Raw genomic sequence first — 23,148 nt, 5'->3', positions numbered from 1 at the left:
TCACAAATCACAATGACGCCGATATACAGCTAGCTGTCCCTCTACACCAAATATACGCAGCTCGATCTATGGAATCAAATATTTTTGCTACCATCCGCGCTGCCTCTTGATCACTTCCCTTTGCTCCACTTTGTATATATCCTGAGATTATAAAGGAAAAGAAACGAACCCAGTACAACTTTTGTGACATAGATTATGTTAGGTATTTAGTGAATACAGTGTCAAAGACATATTTAGTTGTAAGTTTTAAGTCTAAGGTTAAATTAGTGTAAAAGTTGATCCAAGACATATATATATATATATATATATATATATATATATATATATATATATATATATATATATATATATATATAAGAATTCAAGTTTGTGTATGCTGTCCAACATAGACCTAGTTGGAGTAAAATGACAAATTTTTTTTATATCGATATCAGATGAAGACAAGCTTATCGGTGTTGGAAAGCTAAGTCAAAAGGCTAAAACTTTGTATTTTATGAATATTTTTTAGTTCCGATGTTTATCGGGTCAAAACGCGCGGCATGTTAATAGAAGTATGAAAAATATGGACATAATGCCTTTGTTGCAAGGTCGGTTGCAAGGCGTCAGATTTGGACAAAATGGCTTAGTTGGAGCGCAGTTGGACCGTGTCTGAATGCCACAATTGAGAAAACTGTTTTAACATAACCGACTTAGCCTAAAAACCTCAATTTCATATTACAAGGAAAAATAAAAAATTACTATTAAGATACATGTATCTAACATGGGTGGAATTTAGGCTTCCCTGACATACTTTGATTAATTTTGATTATATATAATTTAATAGGAATAAAAAGAGTTGGTAATCTGATACGATCCTAAGTTTCTCACATGACTTAAATATAATATTTTGGCACCCTCCCCTTGCAAATTGGTATCGATCGATGGTGAGTTCTACATAAGGCTTCTATCATTTGGAATTAGAGCCACTACTATGTCAAGTATGTGATTAGAAGAATATGAAATCTAATGAGTTATGACTTTGTGGTCGAGTCACAGAAGGGGCAACCTATAGGCTTAAAATGTCTTGAAACTATGTGTGTGGGCATAATGTTAATTCATTGAATTTTGATAGATGAGTGGAGCCGCCAAAATAGAAAGGGCTACCATAGGGTCAGTGTCAACATAGTGGGTTGTTGTGGACGTCAACTGCAAAGCGTGATGGTATGTTCTGACCCTAATTGTCCCACATGGCTTAATTAAGTACAATCTTAACCATGTATATATAAGCTCTTTAATACTCTCCCATTGCAAGTTGATTTTTAAGGGTAAATTTTACTTGAAGCTTGTATCACAATCATGGATGACCAAAAAGTTAAGACAATTACAAACTTTTTTTTTTTTTTTTCTAGCTTCTCTTCTCATTGTGGTGGGGGAAATGCCAAGATAGCAAATAAATGAATAAGCAAAAAAAAAAAAAAGACTTATCAAATTAATTGAACTAAGAAGGACAAAAGGTCAATGTAGTTTGATTATTGATCAACTCAATATATTTGATTAGCTAGATTAATTTATCTGAAATATTATATGCCTCCCTTAATAAAATATGGATAATTTACTATATTATTTGGGTAAGTGAGTGTTTTCTTATGTCTTTTTCAAAAGTAGATCAGCTGCTCGCATGATGGATGTGTATCAAATAATTATATCTTATGGAACCCCCACTCTCAAAAGCTTGGCAGGGAATTCATTTTTGGACAGAAAAGGTCAAAGTGGCAATGACTTGACATTGCCTACTTTTGGACGCCATATTTTCGTAATAATTTGAAATTTGATAGCATTTGAGTGAACAAACTCATCATAAAAGAAAGGAAAACAAGGCCTGGTAAACAGAACATGCTGATATAGACATCAGGTAACTGGCTGAATTCATTTAAGTTGGCTCATCAAAGCACTTGCAGAGAAAAAACATATAGATATTATATACCTTTCGTTTCAACAGTACTGTGGCCCTTCAATTCAGTCCTAATTAAACATGAATTAATTAAGTCAACTTGTATCATTAAATAAAAACTTCACAGGAATAAGGGAGGCAGATTCTTTGCAACAGGAATTTTTCCTCCTATAATGAAAAAGACAAATACAAAAATTGTAATGTATCCTTTTCTATTTTCCTCATCCCTTAAGTCCAAATTTTCCATTGCAGACCATTTACACAGCTTCTGCTCCCTTGTAGGACAAAAACTTTACGTTATCATCCCAGAAATATAAGGGAAATGGACAAAGAACATGTGCGCGGCTGATGATCCTCTTGTCACCTCACATTTCCTCTGTTTCCATGTGCCCCTAATTGGATTGCTTCCTTTCATTTCTTTCCCCTTCTACCTCTTCCTTTCTTTGCTTTGTACAACACCCTCAATTCATTTTTTCTGAAAATAACAAAGTTCTAAAAAGATGTTAATTGACACCCAAAAGTGTTTGCAGTCTGCAGAATAATAATAGCATAAAAAGAGAGGCATCAGGCATATATACCTATGGATCTTTTGCAATGGAGAACTGCCTCATAAATTGAGCTCTCAGAGTCACAAGACTTGCGCCAATCATCGACTGAGTAAGCTACACTTATCCGTGGAGATGCTTCGGACGAGTTAAACCAGTTCTTTACCACCTTATGAACTCTTTTATCAACACTTGCAGCCTTGGAAGTTGACCTGTTTCCTCTCAGTCTTCGCAACAAGGGCCTAAGAAAATCCAAGTACTTTTGAAAGATGTGCTTTGATAGTCTTCGACCCCTTCTAGAGGAAGAGCAATAAGGATTAATATTATCATCTGGAGCAAGGATTTTTGGAGCATGGGAAGAGGATGGCCTGGAAGGAGTGGAATTATCTGGGGCCTCATAACATGCCTCCATGCCCATCTTCAAAGGGTCGACAAAGAGAGGCATAACGTAGCCATTGGAGAAGAGCTGGTCAGCATGAACAAGAGTGAAAGGAGATTGTTCAGCAGCAGGGAAGTCGAATTTGAAATCCTGAGAGTTTCTGAAGAATCTCTTGGAGGGTGTCATTCTTGGATCCATCTCGATGAATGAAGCTTCATCGGACGCGTCGAGTGAGGCCCTGCAGGAGTTTTCTAGGCTTTCTAAAGATGGTTTCAGGTTCACTAACCAACTGTATGAAAAGCTTTCAATTGAAAGAGGCTGTGAAGCTTCCATGGATGTCACTCTATTAAGGTATGTGGGTAATACAAGGAGAAAGAACAAACAATATACGTGTATACAAGGGAAAATGCAAAGGTGAGGTAATAGGCTAATAACAAGCAAAGGCCCCCCTACTGATGCATATATATACACCTTTATATCGTAATAGTTTCCCCAAGAAATTGCTTGTGTGGTTGTCTGAAAAGAGAACGAATTTCAATAAATGAAAAAGAGAAAAGAAACAGAAATGTGAGGCCCCAACAGGACCCATAATGTCCTGTTGCATCAGTAGTTTACCCCACCTTTTTTCTTTCCATCATTTTTTTTCTTTATACCTTCACAAAGAAGATGGTTTCTCTTTAACAAATTTATTTTATTCACAATCAATCATGTTGAAGCAGAATTTTAGACGATCAGACCGGCGATTATCAGAGAAAAAGAACCGGAGACACTCCGATGCTTAAGTCATTCTCTTTTTTTTTTGAAAAAATAACTGAATAGAAGAAGTTTTTTAGAGAAAGAGAGTGTATATCAATGTAAGTGTGAGAATGAAGAGAGTGTTCTCCACTTTAAGAATTGTTGGAAAATAGATTTGAATGCTTGCCACGTATAGGTATAGGCTTGTAGCTGATTAATCAATGGTGTCGTTATTTTTCATGTATCGAGAGTTATTCTCTATATAATGGACTTGTGTATTCATATTTCAAGTAGTGGGGTGTTTGAGTTGATCCACTTATAATTTATATATCCGCAACCAATCATATCAAAGTAACTTAAAAAAAAAAAAGAGAAACAGAATCATGTTCATGCATATATGCTCCACTTTTTTTAATTAATTCCAAGCAGCCTTTAGAAATTAAAATAGAGAATAAGCAGAAGTAACTCCTGCTCTTTTGAATTCTTATATAAAACTATATATACTCCATAGAGGAAAGTAAGTAAAGGAGAATAATTCTTTATTGTAAGCAGGTTCATGCATGCTCCATTAATGGCCCCCAAGCTGCTCTAAAGTCTAGAACAAAGAGAGCACAATGAGTTTTAATAATTCAGAATGTTTTCTGGTAATCCTATATTATATATAATCTACACAATTGTGATGATGCTTGCTTAGCTTGCTCCCTTTTGTCATTTTCTTTAATGCTGTTTTTGTACGTACCAAATTTTGAGAGGGTAATTTCACCATTATGATGCTTACATCCTTCCTAACCACTGCAGGACAAGAAGGCTCAAAGCTAAACGATAAAATATTTGGCATTATATTATTCATCGATTGGTGCTCTGGATAAAATAATATGTGCTATTTTTTTATTTATTTTAAACAAAATATGAATGTTACAAAGGTTAAAGACTAAAGTAGGCCATTCATCAGCTCAGGATTGCATAGGATTGTGAAATTAAATTTTCCATGGCACGATTTTTCATTGCTCTCCAACGTAGTTGGACAATAAGGTGCCTTTTTGTGAGGACCTGCGTCAACCACGTTATTAAACAAGAAAAATGGGAGTGACTCTACACCAAAATTTAGGGTAATAATTCGTGTTTGCATATCAAATTCCATTGTATCGTATCGGAATATGAATATAAAATTATATAAGTTAACTTTAATTCGATCAATTTAATGTAACAGATCAAACTCTTCGACCGTAACTCACTAATTTCGTATTGAGTTCATGTTAGGATCGAAATCGTAAAAAAAATTGTCAACTCTAAATATCGCGTATCAGGTTTAAATTATATCGAGAAATAAATATAAGACTGTATAGGTAAACTTTAACTGAGCCCATTTAATTAAACAAGTTAGACCTCTCAATCCTAATGCCAGATTCCACACATGCATCAAAAAATAAATAAAAAAGTTACAAAAGAAAAGAAATAGAAAATAAAGTTTGAGCCTCACAATAACTAAGCTAGGGCTAACAATTTTTTACACAATCCGCAAACTCGAAACGAGTCAAACACGAAATTTGTAGTTAGGGTTAAAGAGTTTAACTCGTTTAATTAAAATTGTTGGGTTACGGGTAGCCTTATAAAGTCTCATCCCAATGTCTCAAAATTACCGAAATTCGACACATTAACGTGGATTGTTACCCCTAACAATAATATTAACACTTGACAAAGATCTACAAAAAGGTTCCATTAAAAGATCAGAACAAATGCACAAGACACTAGACCCAAATCCTTTTGCTCAATGTCTAGATAGATAAAATCATATGATTTCCATTACCATACGTAGCTACATTTGTGTCCTTGAATCAGTTTTTTTTATATATATATATATATCAAAAAGCAGGAGAAGAAACGGAGTGAGAAAATATCACGAAGTTAATGGTAAGGAAATTTCAGGCTTTTCCATCCACTAGTAACAGTTTGTGGCGTTCAGTTGGAATCTCCTCAAAAGTTTAAATGTTTGAGAAAGGCACGTCTTTTTCATTCACAATTGGACTAATTATAGTATTTACAAACAATTATCTTTTAGCAGACAAGGGTCCGGGGGGTTGTCGGTGAAAGAAATGAAACATTGACCATGTTTTTTGGGACAAAAGCCAGTAATGGAGAGTGACTTGAAATCAATTGGTCCCCCCTCATGTGCCCCTTCAAGACAATAAGCAGTTGTAAGAGAATCCAAACACTCATAAATGCACTTCCATACAAGAAAATAAAGTTTTATCACAGTTTAGAAGTTCAAATCAATCGGATAAAACACCAAGAAAATAACCATGAAGGCTAACTCTCTTCACGGCAATGTGGCCCTAAACTTGCAGACGTACAGCAGTCTATAATGCTATACAAATCCTCATGTTTCACCGCACGTATAAAAGCATTCTCAAATATTTCATGGTTGATGGAAGCAAGATGTGGCTTAGCTTCAATCATTAGCTAATTATCCAATTCATCAACAATACAAAGTGGCATGGCAGTTATCTGAGCATGTAATGAGAATATAAAATCTGCTTGGCAACAAAATTTTGAAATCAGAATATGATTCTGATTCCGCTTTTTTTTTTTTTTTTTTAAATAAATTATATTTTATTCAATTTTTTTAAAAAAAATTAAACTTCGAAATTCACAAACAGAATAAAAATTTAATTCTGATTTCAAAAATTCAACACCGAAAAGCCTTTCCTTCCTTCAAATAGTCAAGACTAGTTGTTTGCTTTGAGTTGAGTGTGGTTTTAGGCTTTTAGCACCCTTTGGTTGGGTTTTCGGGCTGCCTGTTCAGCCCCAGACTTATATTTTTCAAAAGCATAGCAACAGTTGCATTTGCATGGATGAATATATAATAACCGAAAGAAACAAACAACATTATTATTTGCAAAAGATCGTTACTATCATAACCTTTTATAAGATGTCCATCACAAATCAAAATGCGTCGCACCTAATAGGATACTCTCCATTTCAAGTGAAATGGAGAGGAGCCATTTCATTATCAAGATTCAATTTTATAGATTCAATGGTATATTTGTTGCCACATGGTGAATATGTTACCATGTCAATTAAAAATTTTAAATGACACGACACCATGTACGCCGTTAAATGCAATAGAACAAAATCTTGATCATAAAATGGATTCTCTACATTCCTGATGCTGCACGACTGTCATAGTTATCAAATGATGGCCCTTGTAGTGAATAAAAATGTGCCACACAGCACGTGGGTCCAGCATTTGATGCATGCATTATTCATGTTTATTGCAAACAGCAGCAACCACCCAATATTTGCTAGCAGTAGTAAAATTTTGACAAAACCAGAGAAGGGTTACCAGAATTGAACCAAATATAGATAATTGTACCCGGTGGGAAAAACAATGGTAGTTGAAAATTGATTAAAGAAAAAAAAAAGAAAAAAGTACAGAACAGTACTATTTCATGAGATCTAAGAACACAAAAGCATTCCACAAGCTATGCAACAACATGGATGGTAGAAGGTTTCTTGACCTTGCAAAGACAGCACCCATCACCACCCCAAGAAATACAAGCGGTAGCATCCTTTGCATATTGAAATGTGCCAAGGCAAAAACTACTGAACTCACTAAAATTGAGCACCATACCGGCATGTATTTCGTCAAGGAAGGAAGAAGGAATCCACGGAAAACAATCTCCTCCCAAATGGGGGCACAAACTGAAACTACCACTGCATAGAGGACCATTGCCACTGGGTCTCGTGCCATGATCGATTGCTCAACACTGGAGACAGTGACAGGTGTGGAGGGAAGGATAGGCAACAAATTTAGGTTGACCTGTGAGAGTCGGTTGACAAGGGGAAACATGAGGCAGCCCAAAGCAACATGAAATTGCCACTTTCCTTCAAAGCTGAACTTGAACCAGCCGGATGGAAGGGGATGAAACCTTCTGAGGCAGCGATGCAGGATTGTTATCCCAGCAAGACCTTCAGCCACATCGGTCAAGAGGCTATACAAGGCCTGCCCTCTGTATGTCAAGGATTCCTTTCTAAACCCTGCTGTGTGAGCTAAGAATGGAACTATCCAAGATCCTACAAACCAGAATGAGGCAATCCAGAGAAACATAACCTGCAGCACAAAAAAGTCTTAACTCTCCAGTTCTGATTATATATTTCCATTCATATCCATCACTCCTAACAGAAAAGTGATATTTTTTTTATATATAAGTAATAAACCAATCTTGTTAAAAAGTGATTGTTCATTTACTTTCTCATGAAATTTTAAGTTTCAAAATCAACATGACAACATTATTAGAACTGTAAAAACCTTTATTCAACACTAACAGATGTGATTAATGAGATGTAATCCAAACTTTTTTTTTTCTTTCCCGATAAGTAGATGTAATCCAAACCTTGATAAAAACAAAAAGGATTAAAAAACGTTTCAAAGTTTTTTCCAAAAATAGCCGTCCAACAATTCTCTTTATTGCTTTATAAACTACGTTGGGTATAAAAGTAACATTAAAAAGTTACTCATATACCTAAAAGGCACATGTAATCCAATCAAGAACATCACTACTATCTCACTATATTCAACACATAATGATATGATTTCTAAGTTAACCAAACTTATCAGCTAGCTTTAACAACTACCATCTTGATTCAAACTGGCTAGTTCATTTGGCATCCCCCATCAGTTATAATTACGCACATTTGGTTGCAGTCTATTTGGTCCTTGAAAGTTAGTATTACTACAAAATATGTTCTTATATGAATTCACAATTAACCTTACAAATTACAATTCATTTCCCCAAATTATCTTCATATGTTAACTCCCCATGCCCCAGCCAAGTCAAATGTCTAGTCTGCCCCTGACTCCATCTTTAACTCAGCCAACAGAATCTTTTCTATCACAAAGCCAACACCACACCACAACGTGTATCATTTCTCCCACCAAGGACTATCAAAATCCGTCACATTTTCCAGCCACCATGTTCAAAATAATACAACTATGCCAATACACACCTTCTCAGCACACCACTGTTTACCTTTTTCATAATGAAACCATGACCATACTAGGCAAAGATATCACATCATGTTTGTCCCACTGAACAGTATGATTGCATCCAAAATCTTCCAGGCACGTAATTAAGTTCTGCACACTCCTTAAATATATAGATCATACTCCTCGTTTAGTTTCAAAAATTATTTTGATAAGTTCTGTAAGGTCCCACAATAGTGGTAGTAAAATCAATTTGCGTCCAAGTATTTGTTATCTTATCTGTAACTCTTCTTCAGCACTATCTCCAGCATGAAAATAGTTCGTTAGGATATCTCTCATCTTAAACATAACTAGAGGTGACTATAAAAGTGGACTTTAAAACCCCGATAACAGTAAAGGGTTGGAACTGTCATGTAGACAACTCTTAGCGTATGCCTACATCTAGAGAGTTCCCCTCTGACTAGAAATTCAGCCCGGTAAGCAGAGATAGTACTACTCTGACCAAAAGGGGATGGAACAGACATAGTGGAGAAATGAAAGCAGCACAGATTATATAGTCATTTCGGAAACTAAGAATTCTGAGCATGAGTTGTTAAGTGGATTGGCTTCTATAATTGTGATTTACAAATGAATTTCTATGGTAACTAGTAGCCAGAAAACATAAAACTAAAGGATGACAGTTACATAATGTCTAAGTTATATGAAGAAAGTGCTTCACCTGCACTATGGTTTTTGCTGTCCATGGCACCGTCCAAGGTTCTGCACCAAAAAGTGTATCTGTAACCTGAAATATAAACAAACAAAACACTCTCAAGAATGTGGAGACATTTAGGTATCATTCTTTACAGACAATAAACAACATTATGAAAGTGGAGAACAATTTGCACGATGTGTCTGAATTGAAGCTAACAAACACTTTATGCTAATCTGCTATAGATGCTGTTTGTGATAGGTACGGAACAGGTCTAACTCAGTACCAAGGCTATGGTCTATATGTCCATATAATAATGCACTGACCAATAGTTTGGTTAGAGTATTTTAATGGAATGGGGTTAAGAAATCATAGCTACAAGGTGTAAGGGTAAGTCGGCACCAGGAATTACTATATGAAGAAATTTGAAAATGACTTGCATCTAGTCTTTAATGAATTCAGGGTTCAATTAGGAAGAAATGATATACAAACGAAATCAATTAAATCACAATGATATGAGAAATGAAAAATGATGCTCACCACAATCTTTTCTATGGGATGGAAAATATAAAAACGAGATCAGAAATCCTTTTGAGTCTGCAACAAAGTAATGCATCCACACCGACCAAACTGATGCATGGAGATCAGAAGAGTTATTTCAGAGTGAGAGAGAAAGCATTCAGAATCACTCTTCCCTTAAGGGCTACAACTTCAATTCATCACAGTTATCATTCTCACAAAACTGAAAAATGTCAAACAATAATCCTCATCTAGACACTGAATATCATAGCACAAATGGCGACAAAGAAACCTCATCCAGATACTGAAGATCATCATATAAATGGTGAAAAAGAAAATCTTACCTTTCTGAGCCTGCAAAGCCAATCTTTCTGTGCATCATCTATTTGATTGAATTCAGGCTTCACTAATTCTTCTGAAAATTTATCTTCTAAAAGCTCAGACTCGGGTATTGCAGATGAAGACTCTTCATTTGTAAAGCACTGAAATCTCCATTTCTACAAAACAATGGCAGTTATTCTTAGGAAACAAACCCACAGGTTGCTTGCATAGAAAATTTAGGTCCTGTCTTCAAAATCAAAGAGTTTAAATTTCTATTGTTTGGAATGTATATTTTAAAACTAAGAAATTACATATTATAACAGTTACAACGATGATGGTAACAGAAGTTATGCTGCATGGTCTTTTGAAGCAAAGCCATTTAATTTCAAACCCATGGTGCCTGGTACGAGCTTAAGCAAAGAAGGATGATAACAGTGTCCATGGATTGAGTGACCAATGCTACATACCACATAAGCATCTCACAAATATCCCACAAAGTTGACACGACAGGTCTAGTAGCCCTTGGATCAGTCTTTGTTATATATATGGGATATTTTTGGGATGTATGCATGATATGTGGCATTATTCAGCTAATACAAGTCAGTTCCAAATAATGAGCAAAAATTGCCAGTTCGGTGTGAACACTCTTGTTCATATATTACACAACGTTGGTGACTTTCACAATTAGCTAGTTCACCATGTAATGGAAGATTTAAGGTATTCATCACTTAGCTTCAATCAAGTTCATAGTTCACCATGAAGGGGAAAAGTTTTTGGTGTGTGAAAATACCCCAAAACTGCTCCTGGTGTTGGAGAAAGATCTTGAAGTTGCATGGGATTGCTAGGAGCTTTCTCAAACATGAAATTGGTGATGGTAAGAGCATACACTTGTGGACTGATAATTGGCATCCATATGGTGTGTTGGTGGAGAGATATGGTTATAGAATTGTATATGATTCTCAGAGTAGGTTGGATGCTAGGTTGGATTCAGTTATTTGAAATGGTAATTGGTGCTGGAACCCTGCTCGCTCTGATTCTCTTGTAGAAATTCAAAACAAACTTTCTGAAATTCAGTTTGGTGTTGCTGATAAACCGATCTGGACAATTTCCAGAAATGGCTCTTATTCCAGTCCTGATACTTGGGATTTCCTGCGTAAAAAGAAGAATGTTGTGGAGTGGTGGTCTCTTGTTTGGTTTCCCTATGCCATCCCAAAGCAGGCCTTCCTTCTTTGGCTTACTCTTCACAATAGACTAACAACTGGAGATAGGTTGTTATCTTGGGGTTTTAACGGAGATACGCAGTGTGTGTTTTGTAGAAATTGTACTGAAAGCCGGGATCATTTATTCTTCCTATGCAGTTTCAGTGCTAGAATATGGAAGGAGTGTATGAAGCGTTGCAATGTTCCAAGTCCTTGTTTTGATTGGCAGGCTTTGATTATGGAAAGCTGCCGAAGCTGGAAAACCAAATCTATGTTTGGTGTTATCTGTGGATTGGCTATTAGTTCTATTGTTTATGGGATTTGGAGAGTAAGAAATGAGATTAAACATGCAGGCCATCCTCATACAGATGAGCAAATTTTGAAGTTGATCATCTGGGAGGTGAGAACTCGGATTGCAGGGAAAGGAAAGTTTCAAAAGACCAAGGAAAACATTAGTCTCTGTAAGAGCTGGAATATTGACGAGTCTTTTCTGTCTTAAGTTCCAGCTGCTTGTTTCTTGTGGTTTTGGTTTGTTTTCTCTTATTTTCCTGTCTTGTTGACTGTTTGTTTTGGTTGTAGTCTGGTTTCCAGCTTGTTTTGCTGGGTTTGTTTGAGGAGTTTTAGAGCTTGTTTGCTCTTGTGTTTCTGTTTGTGGTTTTGGAGTTTGTACAGTTGTTTTGATATCAATATAGTTCAATCATTCATCAAAAAAAAAAAAAAGGTTCATAGTTTACCCATCCAAAAAAAAAAAAAAAAACAGAGAAAGAATTCATAACCAAATATCCTTCCTTATCCTCTAGTTTACTCAGCAACCAAAACCATAATAGCTATAACTTAAACCTCAAAGCTAAATCCAAAATTTCCAATCTTATCATTTTTGTTATTCAGTCCGAAATGTCTCGACCCAAGCAGATTAAATTCCAAAAAACCACAAAACCATTAAAAAAAAAAACTCAAACTTCTATCTCATTTTATTTCGTTTCCTCACTTCTCTTAGTAACCAAACAGCCCATCCATTCTGAGAGAGAGGGAGAGAGAGCTTACAGTTGTTGGAGAGGAAGAGAGGGGGCGAATGACGTGTAGGCTTCGATGGAGAGAGAATTTGGTGGGTCTGGGAGGCTTCAAAACCCTGCCCCTAACCCTAGAATTGGAAGGAGGAGGAGGAGGAGGAGATGGGTGGAGGGAGAGAATGTGGCAACAAGGGCTGGTCGACATCGTGGCGGCACCGGATTGATTGGAATCCGGGGGTCCAGTGGGCTCAGATTATGCATCAGATAGAGAATTAAAACTCCAAACCCTATTTCCCTCTTGGCATTAGATTAGGGGAAGAAGAAGAAGAAGAAGAAGAACGAGATTGAGTTGTCGGGTTCAGAGTGTGTGGGCGTTGAAGGTTCAACGAACCCGGAAAGGGCTGCGCTTAGAAAAGATAAAAACAGAAGAACACGGAAAGGGCTGCGACGTCGTTTTTTCGAGGGATAGCTGGCAGCCTGACCTGATTCGAAGAACGGGGTTTATTAATAAAGTGCGAAAAAACAAAAAAATTACGCTTATATTTGATTTTGTATATATAACTGTAGCACATCATTTGAAAGGACGGTGATACCCTTTTTTTCTTTTTCTTTTAGGGATAGTTTTTTTTTTTTAAAAAAAAAAACAAATTAAACGAGTACAAACTTAACAATTGAAAATTCATTCTAGACAGCCTTACAAGCACCTCAATACATGGGAAGAAAATCAGAGAAGTGAAAGTTAGCTGATGCAAGCCGCAGCTTACTATACCATGATGGATAAAACTATTCGAAGTATAAAAATTTTAAAAAGCTTAGATCTAGACCAATTATTATTATTCGAAGTATAAAAATTTTAAAAAAGCTTAGATCTAGACCAATTTGAATAATAATTGAAGAGACCAAAGATGAAAAGAACAATGGAGAGATCTCCAATAAAGACAGAGTCTATAGCCCAACCGATTTGGGCTAAGCAGGCAAGTTATGATTTTTACACAATAAAATTTACATAAAATTTACACAACACACTCATAAGGGGTGGGACCCATGTGATGAGTCTCACTCACATGAGTTCTACCCTATGTAAATGTGTTGTGTAAAAATTATATAAATTTGTTGTATAAATATAATTTTTCTAAATAGAAAGCAACAAAAAAAAAGAGAAGAAAAAAAAAACACAATAGAAAAGCATTAAACAACAACACTAGCTTAAGGTTACACGGATGTAGATGGCCAAAGTGTGACACAAGGAACCACCGCAGGGGATCAAAGGGATCGGCGCATGTGGGACACGCACCCACGAGTTAGATCTACTCGCGAGTGCGTGATGGACATGTGCTGGCATGTGTGTTGGCCGGATGACGACACAATGGATGTCCGCAGGAAGCAAAGAGACCAAGGATTGCGATGGAGTGGCATGTGAGCGTGAGGCTTTTTGAAGTTGATAGATCTGATTTTAAAAAAATCAAATTGAAAAACTTAAAAAAAGAGGTGGATTCGAGGCTAGCAATGGCTAGATGAGGTGGAAACCAGATGATCTATGGTGAATGAGTAGTCGACGGAGCTACTAGACAAAGATAAGTCGTCAAAGAGGACGAACAGGGCCTCTGAAAAGGCAAAAGGAGTTTCAAAAGAGGCTAGAAATGTTGGGGGAAGGAGGAAAACGGGATAAAAGGGGAAAAGAGAGAAGGTGGCAGCCAGTGGTAGGAGATGGGTTTTTGCGTTTAGGAGAGAGGGATACCTTTTTGGCTTAAAATTTATTCTTTGATTTTGGGTCAACTTGGAGCAAAATATCATTTTTAGGGATAGTTGATTTAGCTATTTAAGAGCATTTACAATGATTTCTCTAAATTTAATTCTAAAAATCTACTTTAATTTAGCTAGTTATTTTTTAAAATCACTAAAGATCAAACTCTTTAAAATATATATCTATTTTAACAAAATATTATATTTTATTGATGAAACCAACTTTGAGACTCTTTGAATTAAAAACCTACTTTAGTTGAGAGGAAAGAAGAAAAAAATAAATAAATAAATAAATAACTTTCACTTTTAGACCCTTTACATTTAGAGAGCATTACTTACGAGAGTTAAATTTAACATTAAGCAGAGAGTTTGTTAAATAATGTATTTTATGAGTTTTATTAAAATTTTAGAGAAAAGCTATAAGCTATGAGAGAGTTCATTGTGAATGCTCTAATGGTGTATACATTGTCATGTCATTTAAAATTTTAAATAACGTGACACTAATACACAGTTTAAAATACAACTAAACAAAATTTAAACCATAAAATCTGAAAATTAAATAGAGAGCACTCTATTCCTGTAAAAAAAAAAAAAAAAAAAACAGTGCTTACCTTATTGAGGGTTTTGATGCCTAGCACTTAATTGATCGAACTTTTAAGGCCATTATTATGACACCGACAAGTTTTACCTAAGTGTGAATATTGTTTGGACATTTCTCATGCAAATAATTAGAAGCACGTTTCCATATTGGCCCTTGGCCTTTCGGCTGATCACGTACAGATACACGGTCCATTTCACGACCACAGAGGAATAAACACGTGCCACAATATATATCCATATTCCAATGATATCTCTCAGCCGACCAATATTTGAGGCAACCTTTTTCAAAATTTAGCTCACCCACCATTGTACACGTGTTAAGATGATCCATATTATTAATTTCTTGCCCGCACCAAACTCTCGATCGATCAGCTCCTTTTTAATTAATTCATCTTCCTTTTCCCATATATACCACAGACATATACATATAGCTAGCTAGCTATATATTAATCCACAGGTCTTTTGAGCTTACTAGCCATGACTACTACTTCTTCCTCTTATTGGATTCTGTTCTACCTGGTTCTAGCCAGTTTCGGCGACTGCATGGGTAGCCAGATTGGTTTGGGTTCAAGACTGCTGGCTCGTGAGGACCGAGCATGGATGTCGGATAATGGCACGTTTGCTTTTGGGTTCACTCCGGAGGATGGCCGTCATGATCAGTTTCAAATTGCAATTTGGTTTGCGGAGCTTCCCGGAGATCGAATAATAGTTTGGTCAGCCAGGTAATTAATTAAGTTCAACAGTTATATATAGACCTCATCAATTTGTGTCGTTACTTCTGCATGCATACTATTGGTTCCTTAAATCTTTTTATCACTGTCCTAAAACCGGCCACTTCTCACCTATGATATATACAGTATTTTTTTTTTTTTTTTTTTTTTTTATCGTACCACATTAGAAGAAATACATAAATATATATCATAATTAAACAGCACATGATCGATCAAAACTAGCCTATTCAAATATGGTCCTTGTTTTTTACTTTGTTGTATTGAATAGTACGTCCATGAGGAAGTCCCATATATATATATATATATAGAAAACAAAATTAAAGTAAACGACAGAAATTCATATGTGAAAGCCTTACAAGTCGTCTTGTTACTGCAGCAGCAACAGCATGCTCTACCGTGGTTTGCGGCCCTTTTCTTGGATATAAATTCAAGAAACATTGGACGGAATTATTTTATGACTCATTTTTAGTTATTTGTTTATATTTTGTTCTAGTATTATATTTTCTGTCTGGGCATTGTTGTTGCAAAATATCAAAAGTGCTATTAATTTTTTACAAACCGGCATGCTAGTTCACATGCATGGCACCTACAACATCTACCATCAAATGATTAAATTTATCTGTTAAATGTTACTGATTAACTTTTTGTGCCAAGTAACAATCATGTCACAATTAATTCGTAGTAAAATCATAATTTAATTTTTAAAATCGTGCATTTTTAAAATTATTAAACACACTTACTTGTGTTTTAAAAAACACGAATATCAATTTTTACCTATTCAAATCACAATTTTTTAAAAACTTACTTTTCAAATCGTCAATTTTCTACAATTTAGTTAAAATCTCACTTTTTGATTTGTGAAATCGCAATGAGAAATGAACTCTAATTAAGTAGATATGGTTGGCAGCATTCAGCTGGCTTAAGAGAGAAACCGCATACCATTTCTCCATCTCTAGTCTTTACTAAGGCTTTTGCAGGTAATATGAACCCATGATCACTTAAGCCAACAAATTTCATTTTCTCTAAATCCAATATAGAAACTCTCGGCCGGTCACCAACAACGCAATCTTGGAGCTCGATACCACCGGAAACCTTGTCCTCACCGAAGGCGACACCACCGTCTGGATGTCCAACACCTCCGGCGCAAGCGTACAATTCGCGGCCATGTCAGAGACCGGCAACTTCATCCTCTACGACACATACAAGTACACTGTATGGCAGAGTTTTTCACACCCGTCTGACACTCTCCTCCCAAACCAACCCCTAACTGTCTCGCTGGAGCTAACGACATCTACGTCAGCCTCACACGGTGGCTATTACACCCTCAAAATGCTTCAACAACCCACTTCACTAAGCCTTGCTTTGACGTACAATTTGCCGGAAAATTATGACAACTTGCCGGAGTCTTACTCCAACTATTCCTACTGGCAAGGACCCGATATATCAAATGTGACCGGAGACGTTGTTGCAGTCTTAGATGAAGCAGGAAGCTTTGGAATTGTTTATGGGGAATCATCGGATGGTGCTGTGTATGTGCATAAGAATGATGGTGATGGAAGAGGATTATCAGCACCCTCAAACCAATCAACCCGGTAATTGCTAATTCGCCACTTATTTTTTAAAAGTTTAACTTAATAAGAAATGATTAATTTAATTATTTAATTTATATTCTAACGCAGATTAACAGTTCTTCGAAGATTGACGCTTGAGACTAATGGAAACATACGTTTGTATAGATGGGATGATGATATAAATGGCTCCCGCCAATGGATGCCAGAATGGGCTGCAGTTTCCAACCCTTGTGACATTGCTGGAATTTGTGGTAATGGGATATGTAATTTGGATAGGAGCAAGACTAATGCTTCTTGTACATGTTTACCGGGTACGTTTAAGGTAGAAGGTGGTAGTCAGTGCTCGGAGAACTCGTCGTTGATCGGAAAATGTGGTTCCCGGAATGAAAATTCGACATCCCAGTTTAGGATTTCAACGGTGCAGCAAACCAATTATTACTATTCGGATTTTTCGGTGATAGCAAATTACAGTGATGTTTCAACGGTGTCAAAGTGTGGGGATGCTTGTTTATCAGATTGTGAGTGTGTTGCTTCTGTCTATGCGCTCAATGAGGAGACGCCTTACTGTTGGGTGTTGAAGAGCTTGGATTTTGGTGGGTTTGAGGACGCTGGTTCAACCCTTTTCGTGAAGGTTAGCTCTAATGGTTCGAACACGCCAGAAAGAAATTCTGGGGGTTCTTCGGAAGGGTCCGGGAGTAGCACGCGAGAGAAGGTTTTGGTTATTCCTATCGTGCTTAGCATGACATTTCTCATTGGGCTGCTTTGTTTGTTATTATACTACAATGTTCATAGAAAAAGAGCTTTAAAGAGAGCCATGGAGAACTCATTGATCTTGGAAGGTGCTCCATTGAATTTTAGCTACCGTGATTTACAAATCCGGACGTGGAATTTCTCCCAGTTGCTAGGAACAGGTATGCATAGAGGGGTAGAATTCAATGCTAACTTCCAGGAACAGAGGAAATGAAACAGAGAATATTGTACTAACTACTAACGTAATGCTTCTTTTACAGGGGGATTTGGGAGTGTATATAAAGGAAGCCTAGCAGATGGGACTTTGATCGCAGTAAAGAAACTAGAAAGGGTGTTCCCTCATGGAGAGAAGGAATTTATAACCGAAGTGAACACTATAGGCTCCATGCATCACATGAACTTGGTTCGACTCTGTGGATACTGTTCTGAGGCGTCACACCGGTGAGTAATGTTCCGTGGCAATCATTTTCGTTACTTTTTTTTTTTTTTTTTTAACGACAGAAACCTTCAAAGGCAGGGTCACTCGTGACCAATCCCTGTCAGATAAACCTCAAAATACACTACTCCACCCGCAAAAACCGTGGATTGGTTGAGTAAGGACTCGAACAAGCGAGATGATCTCGTGATATTAACCAAACGATTGACCATTCGAGCTGAAACTCGCGGGCATTTTTGTTACTTTTTGATGCAAATAGCATCTAAAAATGTCCATTGGCTAATAACATACCATCTTTTGGTGCTTTCTGATCGGTATGGTTTAGAGCTGAAGTGGACATTTTGACATACTACATCTTTGGATCACGTCAGAATTAAAGATTGACATGATTTGAAGTTTAACTTTTTGTAATTATTTTGGCTGATCACATTGGGGTGTTTCTGCAGGCTTCTAGTTTATGAGTTCATGAAAAATGGGTCCTTGGACAAATGGATCTTTCCTTCGTATAATTGCCGAGACAGGCTACTAGATTGGCCAACTCGCTTCCATATAGCTGTTGCTACTGCACAAGGGATTGCCTATTTCCATGAACAGTGCAGAAATCGAATAATACACTGTGACATCAAGCCGGAAAATATTTTGCTAGATGAGAATTTCTGTCCTAAAGTGTCTGATTTTGGACTCGCTAAGTTGATGGGAAGAGAGCACTCGCAAGTTGTCACTATGGTCAGAGGAACCAGAGGCTATTTGGCTCCAGAGTGGATTAGCAACCGCCCTATAACTGTAAAGGCTGATGTTTACAGCTATGGAATGCTGCTTCTAGAGATTGTTGGGGGAAGGAGAAATCTTGACATGTCATTCGATGCTGAGGACTTCTTCTATCCCGGATGGGCTTTTAAGGTACCCTTCAACATCTAACTTTGAGATCAACTTTGCATAATTAATGACACATAGTTATAATTCAATGTGGCTCTATTTTAGGAGATGACAAATGGGACACCAATAAAAGTTGCAGATAGGCGACTAGAAGGAGCAGTGGAAGAAGAAGAGCTCATAAGAGCTCTAAAAGTTGCATTATGGTGCATTCAGGATGAGGTCTTCATGAGACCTTCAATGGGGGAAGTGGTAAAGATGTTGGAAGGATCAATTGACATCAACATGCCGCCGATGCCACAGACGGTTCTGGAGCTGATTGAGGAAGGCCTGGATCATGTATACAGAGCAATGAAGAGAGAATACAATCACTTCAGCTCCTTCACAGTCAATAGCCATCCTTCGACTTCTCATGCTACATGTAGTTATTCCACAATGTCACCTAGATAGTGAAGGTAAAACAAAACTTCTTTTTTCTTTTTCTTTTTTGGAATCATGAAATTGGTACTGCTGATTGGCAAATAGTTTCCCAAGAGAGTTGGTCAATGTAATTTGTTGTCTGGAAATAGAATTCATCAGACATTTGTAAACCCTTTTATTGCTTTCTTTTTGTCAAGACTAGATCATATGTAATTATATAAACAAGTAGACGATGGATTAAAGAGAATATCACGAGAGACGAAAGTCCTGTAATGATCAAGATCATAAAAGGCGGTATCCCTTTTAACTATAAAGATAAAACTCGGGAAGATTCAACTTTTGATAGATTTTTAAAATAAGTAGTGATTTAATATGATCCTAACATTTCTGATTAAGGAATTGGTATAGCTCCCAGCACCCGCTCCAACAGAAAGCATAACCTTAATGCCTTTCGCTTGGCATGATCATGACTTTGTTTCGGAGTTCTACTTGGTGCAAAACAAAACCATTGCTGCAGAGGTCACAGCAACCTGCGATGTCCAGTCAGAATTGGTAAAATGATATTCTCTCATTTTGCTCATGGCATGAGCATGTGTAAATTGGTATGGAGAAAAACAGGTACCTACACTGTTTGAAGATGAAGCCTCCATTGATGTTATTGTTTGTGAGGCAACACGGGAAGCGTGGATAAAAGAAAAGAATTAGTGCATTACTCCAATTCTATAAAATCAACAAGCCATGCATAGCTTAGAAAAACAAATGTAATTCTCAAATATTCATTTTCAAATTTGTCCTTTTCTCATTATAATAGAAAATACAGAAATACAAGAAGAAATAAATAAATACATCAATCTAAACTTGGGTATTGTCCCAACTAATAGTCTAATATTGAAGGAAACACCAACAAATATTGAACCTAATCTCTAAAGAAGCTAAGGCAATTCAAATTAACCTTCGGAATTTTCTAGTCTAATTAACATGATAATTAATAAACGGTAATGTTTACGAAATTTGGGATGAAAAAACGGCTAAGTCTTGAAATTGAAGGAAAAATCTTCCCTTTTATATATACTTCCATTGCTTAAACCCAAAATAGGATTTTTCCGTCATGCCTGCATCAGTTTGCTTGGATGCCTCTCTGTGTTGATGCTCTGAATGAGAAAGGTGTATTTTGTGTGTGAAGTCCACCAGTCCGGTACTCTTTATCTTAAGGTTTACAATGATGATAATAATAATTGAATACAATACGCCAATTCCATTCATATATAAGACGAGCACCAATTTCTTGGATTGCCACAAATTGGCTTAGCTCATTAATTATGGGCCAAAACATGTTACGAGAGTATTCGGTTCCTTTTAGTGTAGGGGCATTTTTGTAAAAAAAAATATAAAAAGACAAAAATGCCCATGCATTATAAAGAATTGAATACTCTCAAGTTCATTTAAATTGGAAAGGATCTGTTTCTTAAGCATGCTGGTCCAAAAAGAAAAAGAATAAATACAACAAAAAGTCGTCTATTTGATTTTTATTTGGTTTCTCCTCTTCTTCTTTTTTTAATCCTCTAGCTACTTTATGCTGGTAAAGTCTTTCATAATCAAATAATGAGCTTGAGATTGAATTTTTTTTTTCTTCTCTTTCTACAAAGGCTAATGGGTATTGTCATATCAACCCAATGAAATAAAAATAGGATAAAGATATTACTTTCACAAAATTTTAGTTAATAAAGATATTACATGCATAGCTTTTTGCAAAATTAAGTTAGAATCTCATAAATTTTCCTATTTATGAAGTAAGGCATGGTTCATGCATCAATTGGCAAAATATTAAGTAGAAGACAGCATGAGTTGGTATAGAATTGTATATAATTTTTCGGCATTTGGTTCGTATGGAAAACTAGCAATGACAACCACGATGATGGTTGGTGACCTTCAGTGGCGGTAGATGGAGGCAGATGGCAACCTCCAATGGCAGAGCATAATGAACTAAGAGAAGAAAGAATGTACAAGAAAGAGAAGCTCAAACTTGAAAAATATTTACGAAAAAAAAACAGTAAAAAATCATATTTAATCCCTAAGTTTTCATCTGATTTGGATTTAGCCCTTAGGTTTTTAATTTAAAAAATAAGGTCCTTAAGTGTTGCCCAAATTTCAAATTGATCCCTCTATTAATTTAATGTCAAAGTTAAAGATTTTTCATTTGTCACATATGTTTCATTTGATACTCTAGGGTTCATGTTAACACCCAATACAATGTCAATGTCCATGTTATCATCAAATTTAACGGTTTTCCATCTAATGTTACAAATCTAGAAGATTAAGATGGCGAAAAAGAGGGTTTTTTGTTTTTAGAGTTGAGTCTTCTCCTTCTTCTTCTTCTTCTTCTTCTTTTTCTTTCTTTTTTTTTTTTTTTTTTTTCTTCTTCTATTTATGACTTGGCACTTAATAATGTGACATTGATATTAGGTGTTGATATGGATGTTGATGTGTCAATTGAGATAAACATAAAATATGACAAACTATTAATCGTAATCAGGAAAAAAGTAAAATTTGTGCAAAACTTGAGGACCATATTCTTGAAATTAGAAATTCAAGAACTAAATTCAAATAAGATAAAAACCTAAGAACTAAATATGATTTTTTCCCAAAAAATAAAAATTGACTTTATAATTTACTTCTCATTTCAAATTAAATATTTATTTTACATATTGAGCTTCAATTGTTTGATTAAAGTATTAAATAAATGATTTAAATTTATATTTTTTTTTTATCAACTTAGACTTTTAAGACAATTGGTATATATCGGTTTTCCGTTTTGTTTTTTATTTTTTATTTTTTTTAATCATAACAAGTTGTAGAATTAATGCAGATAGTGAGGTGGCTGAAGATGTGAACCCTTCGATCGGCTGTAACCGATCGAGCTGGTTGAAATGGAGACAGTGACCTTCAAATCATGATCAAGAAGGCCTCCTTCAGTTCCTTTCAAAATGGTATGTAGGATTTAAATTTCATTATGTTAATTAAGAAAGCTATTTAATCTTCTCCTATGCTTAGAATATACAATATATGTTTATTGTCACTGAAAAGGACACATGGCCTAACTCTTACGAAAATGTCTAGTTTGAAATTAAATTGGACGCAGACAGGAAAGAATTGGGCTCCTTGACAGCTGCATTAAACCAACCGCTGATCCATAGTCTATGCCCTTTCTGACTCTTGTCATTAATTGGTTTATGGTTACACCTGTTAGAGTATAATATTTGAATTATCACGAAGTTAGGAATTTGACGAAGATTGTGATAATAACTTAAATGAAAATTAGATTATCGTAAATTTAGGTATTTTATGAGTTTGAATCACTCTAAATTAACGGATTTGATTAAGATTATGTTGGATTCAAATTATGTGTAAGCTCTATAAATAAAGCTTTTTTATTATAAACTAATCCATAAACCTTCTGGTTTGCCTCCTCCTCCCCTCTTTTATTGCTTTATTCTATTTGGTTTTTTGGGTCTCTCTTTTCTCCACATATACGCATACTCTAAACCACAATCTACATCCGTGTGTATATATATATCCTCTACTTTCTGGTTTCTTATTGACGTGATATGTATATACCGATTTTGTGCTTGGATCACACCCATGAACGCTCCATTTGTCCGGCCAGCAACGAGAAGAAACAGGAATTCGGATAGTCAATAATTTTGTGCTTGA

General features: G+C 35.9%; 3 protein-coding genes across 4 annotated transcripts; 1 reads left to right on the top strand and 2 right to left on the bottom strand.

Moving 5' to 3' along the window:
- Nucleotides 1-2,016: 2,016 nt before the first annotated feature.
- LOC133858248 (probable membrane-associated kinase regulator 6) lies at nucleotides 2,017-3,343 on the bottom strand. 2 transcript variants are annotated; one of them, XM_062293675.1, is made up of 2 exons: nucleotides 2,509-3,343; nucleotides 2,017-2,422 (listed from the first exon to the last, which is right to left on the bottom strand). In XM_062293675.1, the coding sequence occupies exons 1-2, from the start codon at nucleotides 3,185-3,187 to the stop codon at nucleotides 2,397-2,399; spliced, it is 705 nt and encodes a 234-aa protein (XP_062149659.1). In that variant the 5' UTR covers nucleotides 3,188-3,343; the 3' UTR covers nucleotides 2,017-2,396. The 2 variants fall into 2 exon arrangements, with proteins under 2 accessions (XP_062149659.1, XP_062149660.1); XM_062293676.1 differs by having other exon boundaries at nucleotides 2,017-2,405; nucleotides 2,509-3,334.
- Nucleotides 3,344-6,928: 3,585 nt separating this feature from the next.
- Nucleotides 6,929-12,781, bottom strand: LOC133858243 (uncharacterized). Its single transcript, XM_062293674.1, has 4 exons — nucleotides 12,348-12,781; nucleotides 10,128-10,280; nucleotides 9,292-9,357; nucleotides 6,929-7,700 (listed from the first exon to the last, which is right to left on the bottom strand). The coding sequence occupies exons 1-4, from the start codon at nucleotides 12,516-12,518 to the stop codon at nucleotides 7,032-7,034; spliced, it is 1,059 nt and encodes a 352-aa protein (XP_062149658.1). The 5' UTR covers nucleotides 12,519-12,781; the 3' UTR covers nucleotides 6,929-7,031.
- A 2,323-nt stretch (nucleotides 12,782-15,104) lies between these two features.
- On the top strand, nucleotides 15,105-19,610 carry LOC133862631 (G-type lectin S-receptor-like serine/threonine-protein kinase At5g24080). Its single transcript, XM_062298479.1, has 6 exons — nucleotides 15,105-15,378; nucleotides 16,425-16,979; nucleotides 17,067-17,869; nucleotides 17,969-18,149; nucleotides 18,591-19,044; nucleotides 19,126-19,610. The coding sequence occupies exons 1-6, from the start codon at nucleotides 15,134-15,136 to the stop codon at nucleotides 19,465-19,467; spliced, it is 2,580 nt and encodes an 859-aa protein (XP_062154463.1). The 5' UTR covers nucleotides 15,105-15,133; the 3' UTR covers nucleotides 19,468-19,610.
- The last annotated feature ends 3,538 nt before the right edge of the window (nucleotides 19,611-23,148 follow it).

Source organism: Alnus glutinosa, chromosome 1 (genome assembly GCF_958979055.1).
Source record: "Alnus glutinosa chromosome 1, dhAlnGlut1.1, whole genome shotgun sequence".
NCBI classification, from domain to species: Eukaryota; Viridiplantae; Streptophyta; class Magnoliopsida; order Fagales; family Betulaceae; genus Alnus; species Alnus glutinosa.
The sequence above is the reverse complement of the archived record's forward strand: the minus strand, read 5'-3'. Positions and strand labels throughout refer to the sequence as shown.

What these genes read in the sequence shown, in the direction of transcription:
- LOC133858243 (XM_062293674.1), bottom strand. Translation starts at nt 12,518, where the DNA reads ATGTCGACCAGCCCTTGTTGCCACATTCTCTCCCTCCACCCATCTCCT. An exon ending in TCTCTTCCTCTCCAACAACT is followed by an intron (nt 10,281 to 12,347) that starts GTAAGCTCTCTC and finishes ATTGTTTTGTAG; the next exon opens with AAATGGAGATTTCAGTGCTT. An exon ending in CAGCAAAAACCATAGTGCAG is followed by an intron (nt 7,701 to 9,291) that starts GTGAAGCACTTT and finishes TTTGTGCTGCAG; the next exon opens with GTTATGTTTCTCTGGATTGC.
- LOC133862631 (XM_062298479.1), top strand. Translation starts at nt 15,134, where the DNA reads ATGACTACTACTTCTTCCTCTTATTGGATTCTGTTCTACCTGGTTCTA. An exon ending in CCCTCAAACCAATCAACCCG is followed by an intron (nt 16,980 to 17,066) that starts GTAATTGCTAAT and finishes ATTCTAACGCAG; the next exon opens with ATTAACAGTTCTTCGAAGAT. An exon ending in CTCCCAGTTGCTAGGAACAG is followed by an intron (nt 17,870 to 17,968) that starts GTATGCATAGAG and finishes CTTCTTTTACAG; the next exon opens with GGGGATTTGGGAGTGTATAT.
- LOC133858248 (XM_062293675.1), bottom strand. Translation starts at nt 3,187, where the DNA reads ATGGAAGCTTCACAGCCTCTTTCAATTGAAAGCTTTTCATACAGTTGG. An exon ending in CCATTGCAAAAGATCCATAG is followed by an intron (nt 2,423 to 2,508) that starts GTATATATGCCT and finishes ACATCTTTTTAG; the next exon opens with AACTTTGTTATTTTCAGAAA.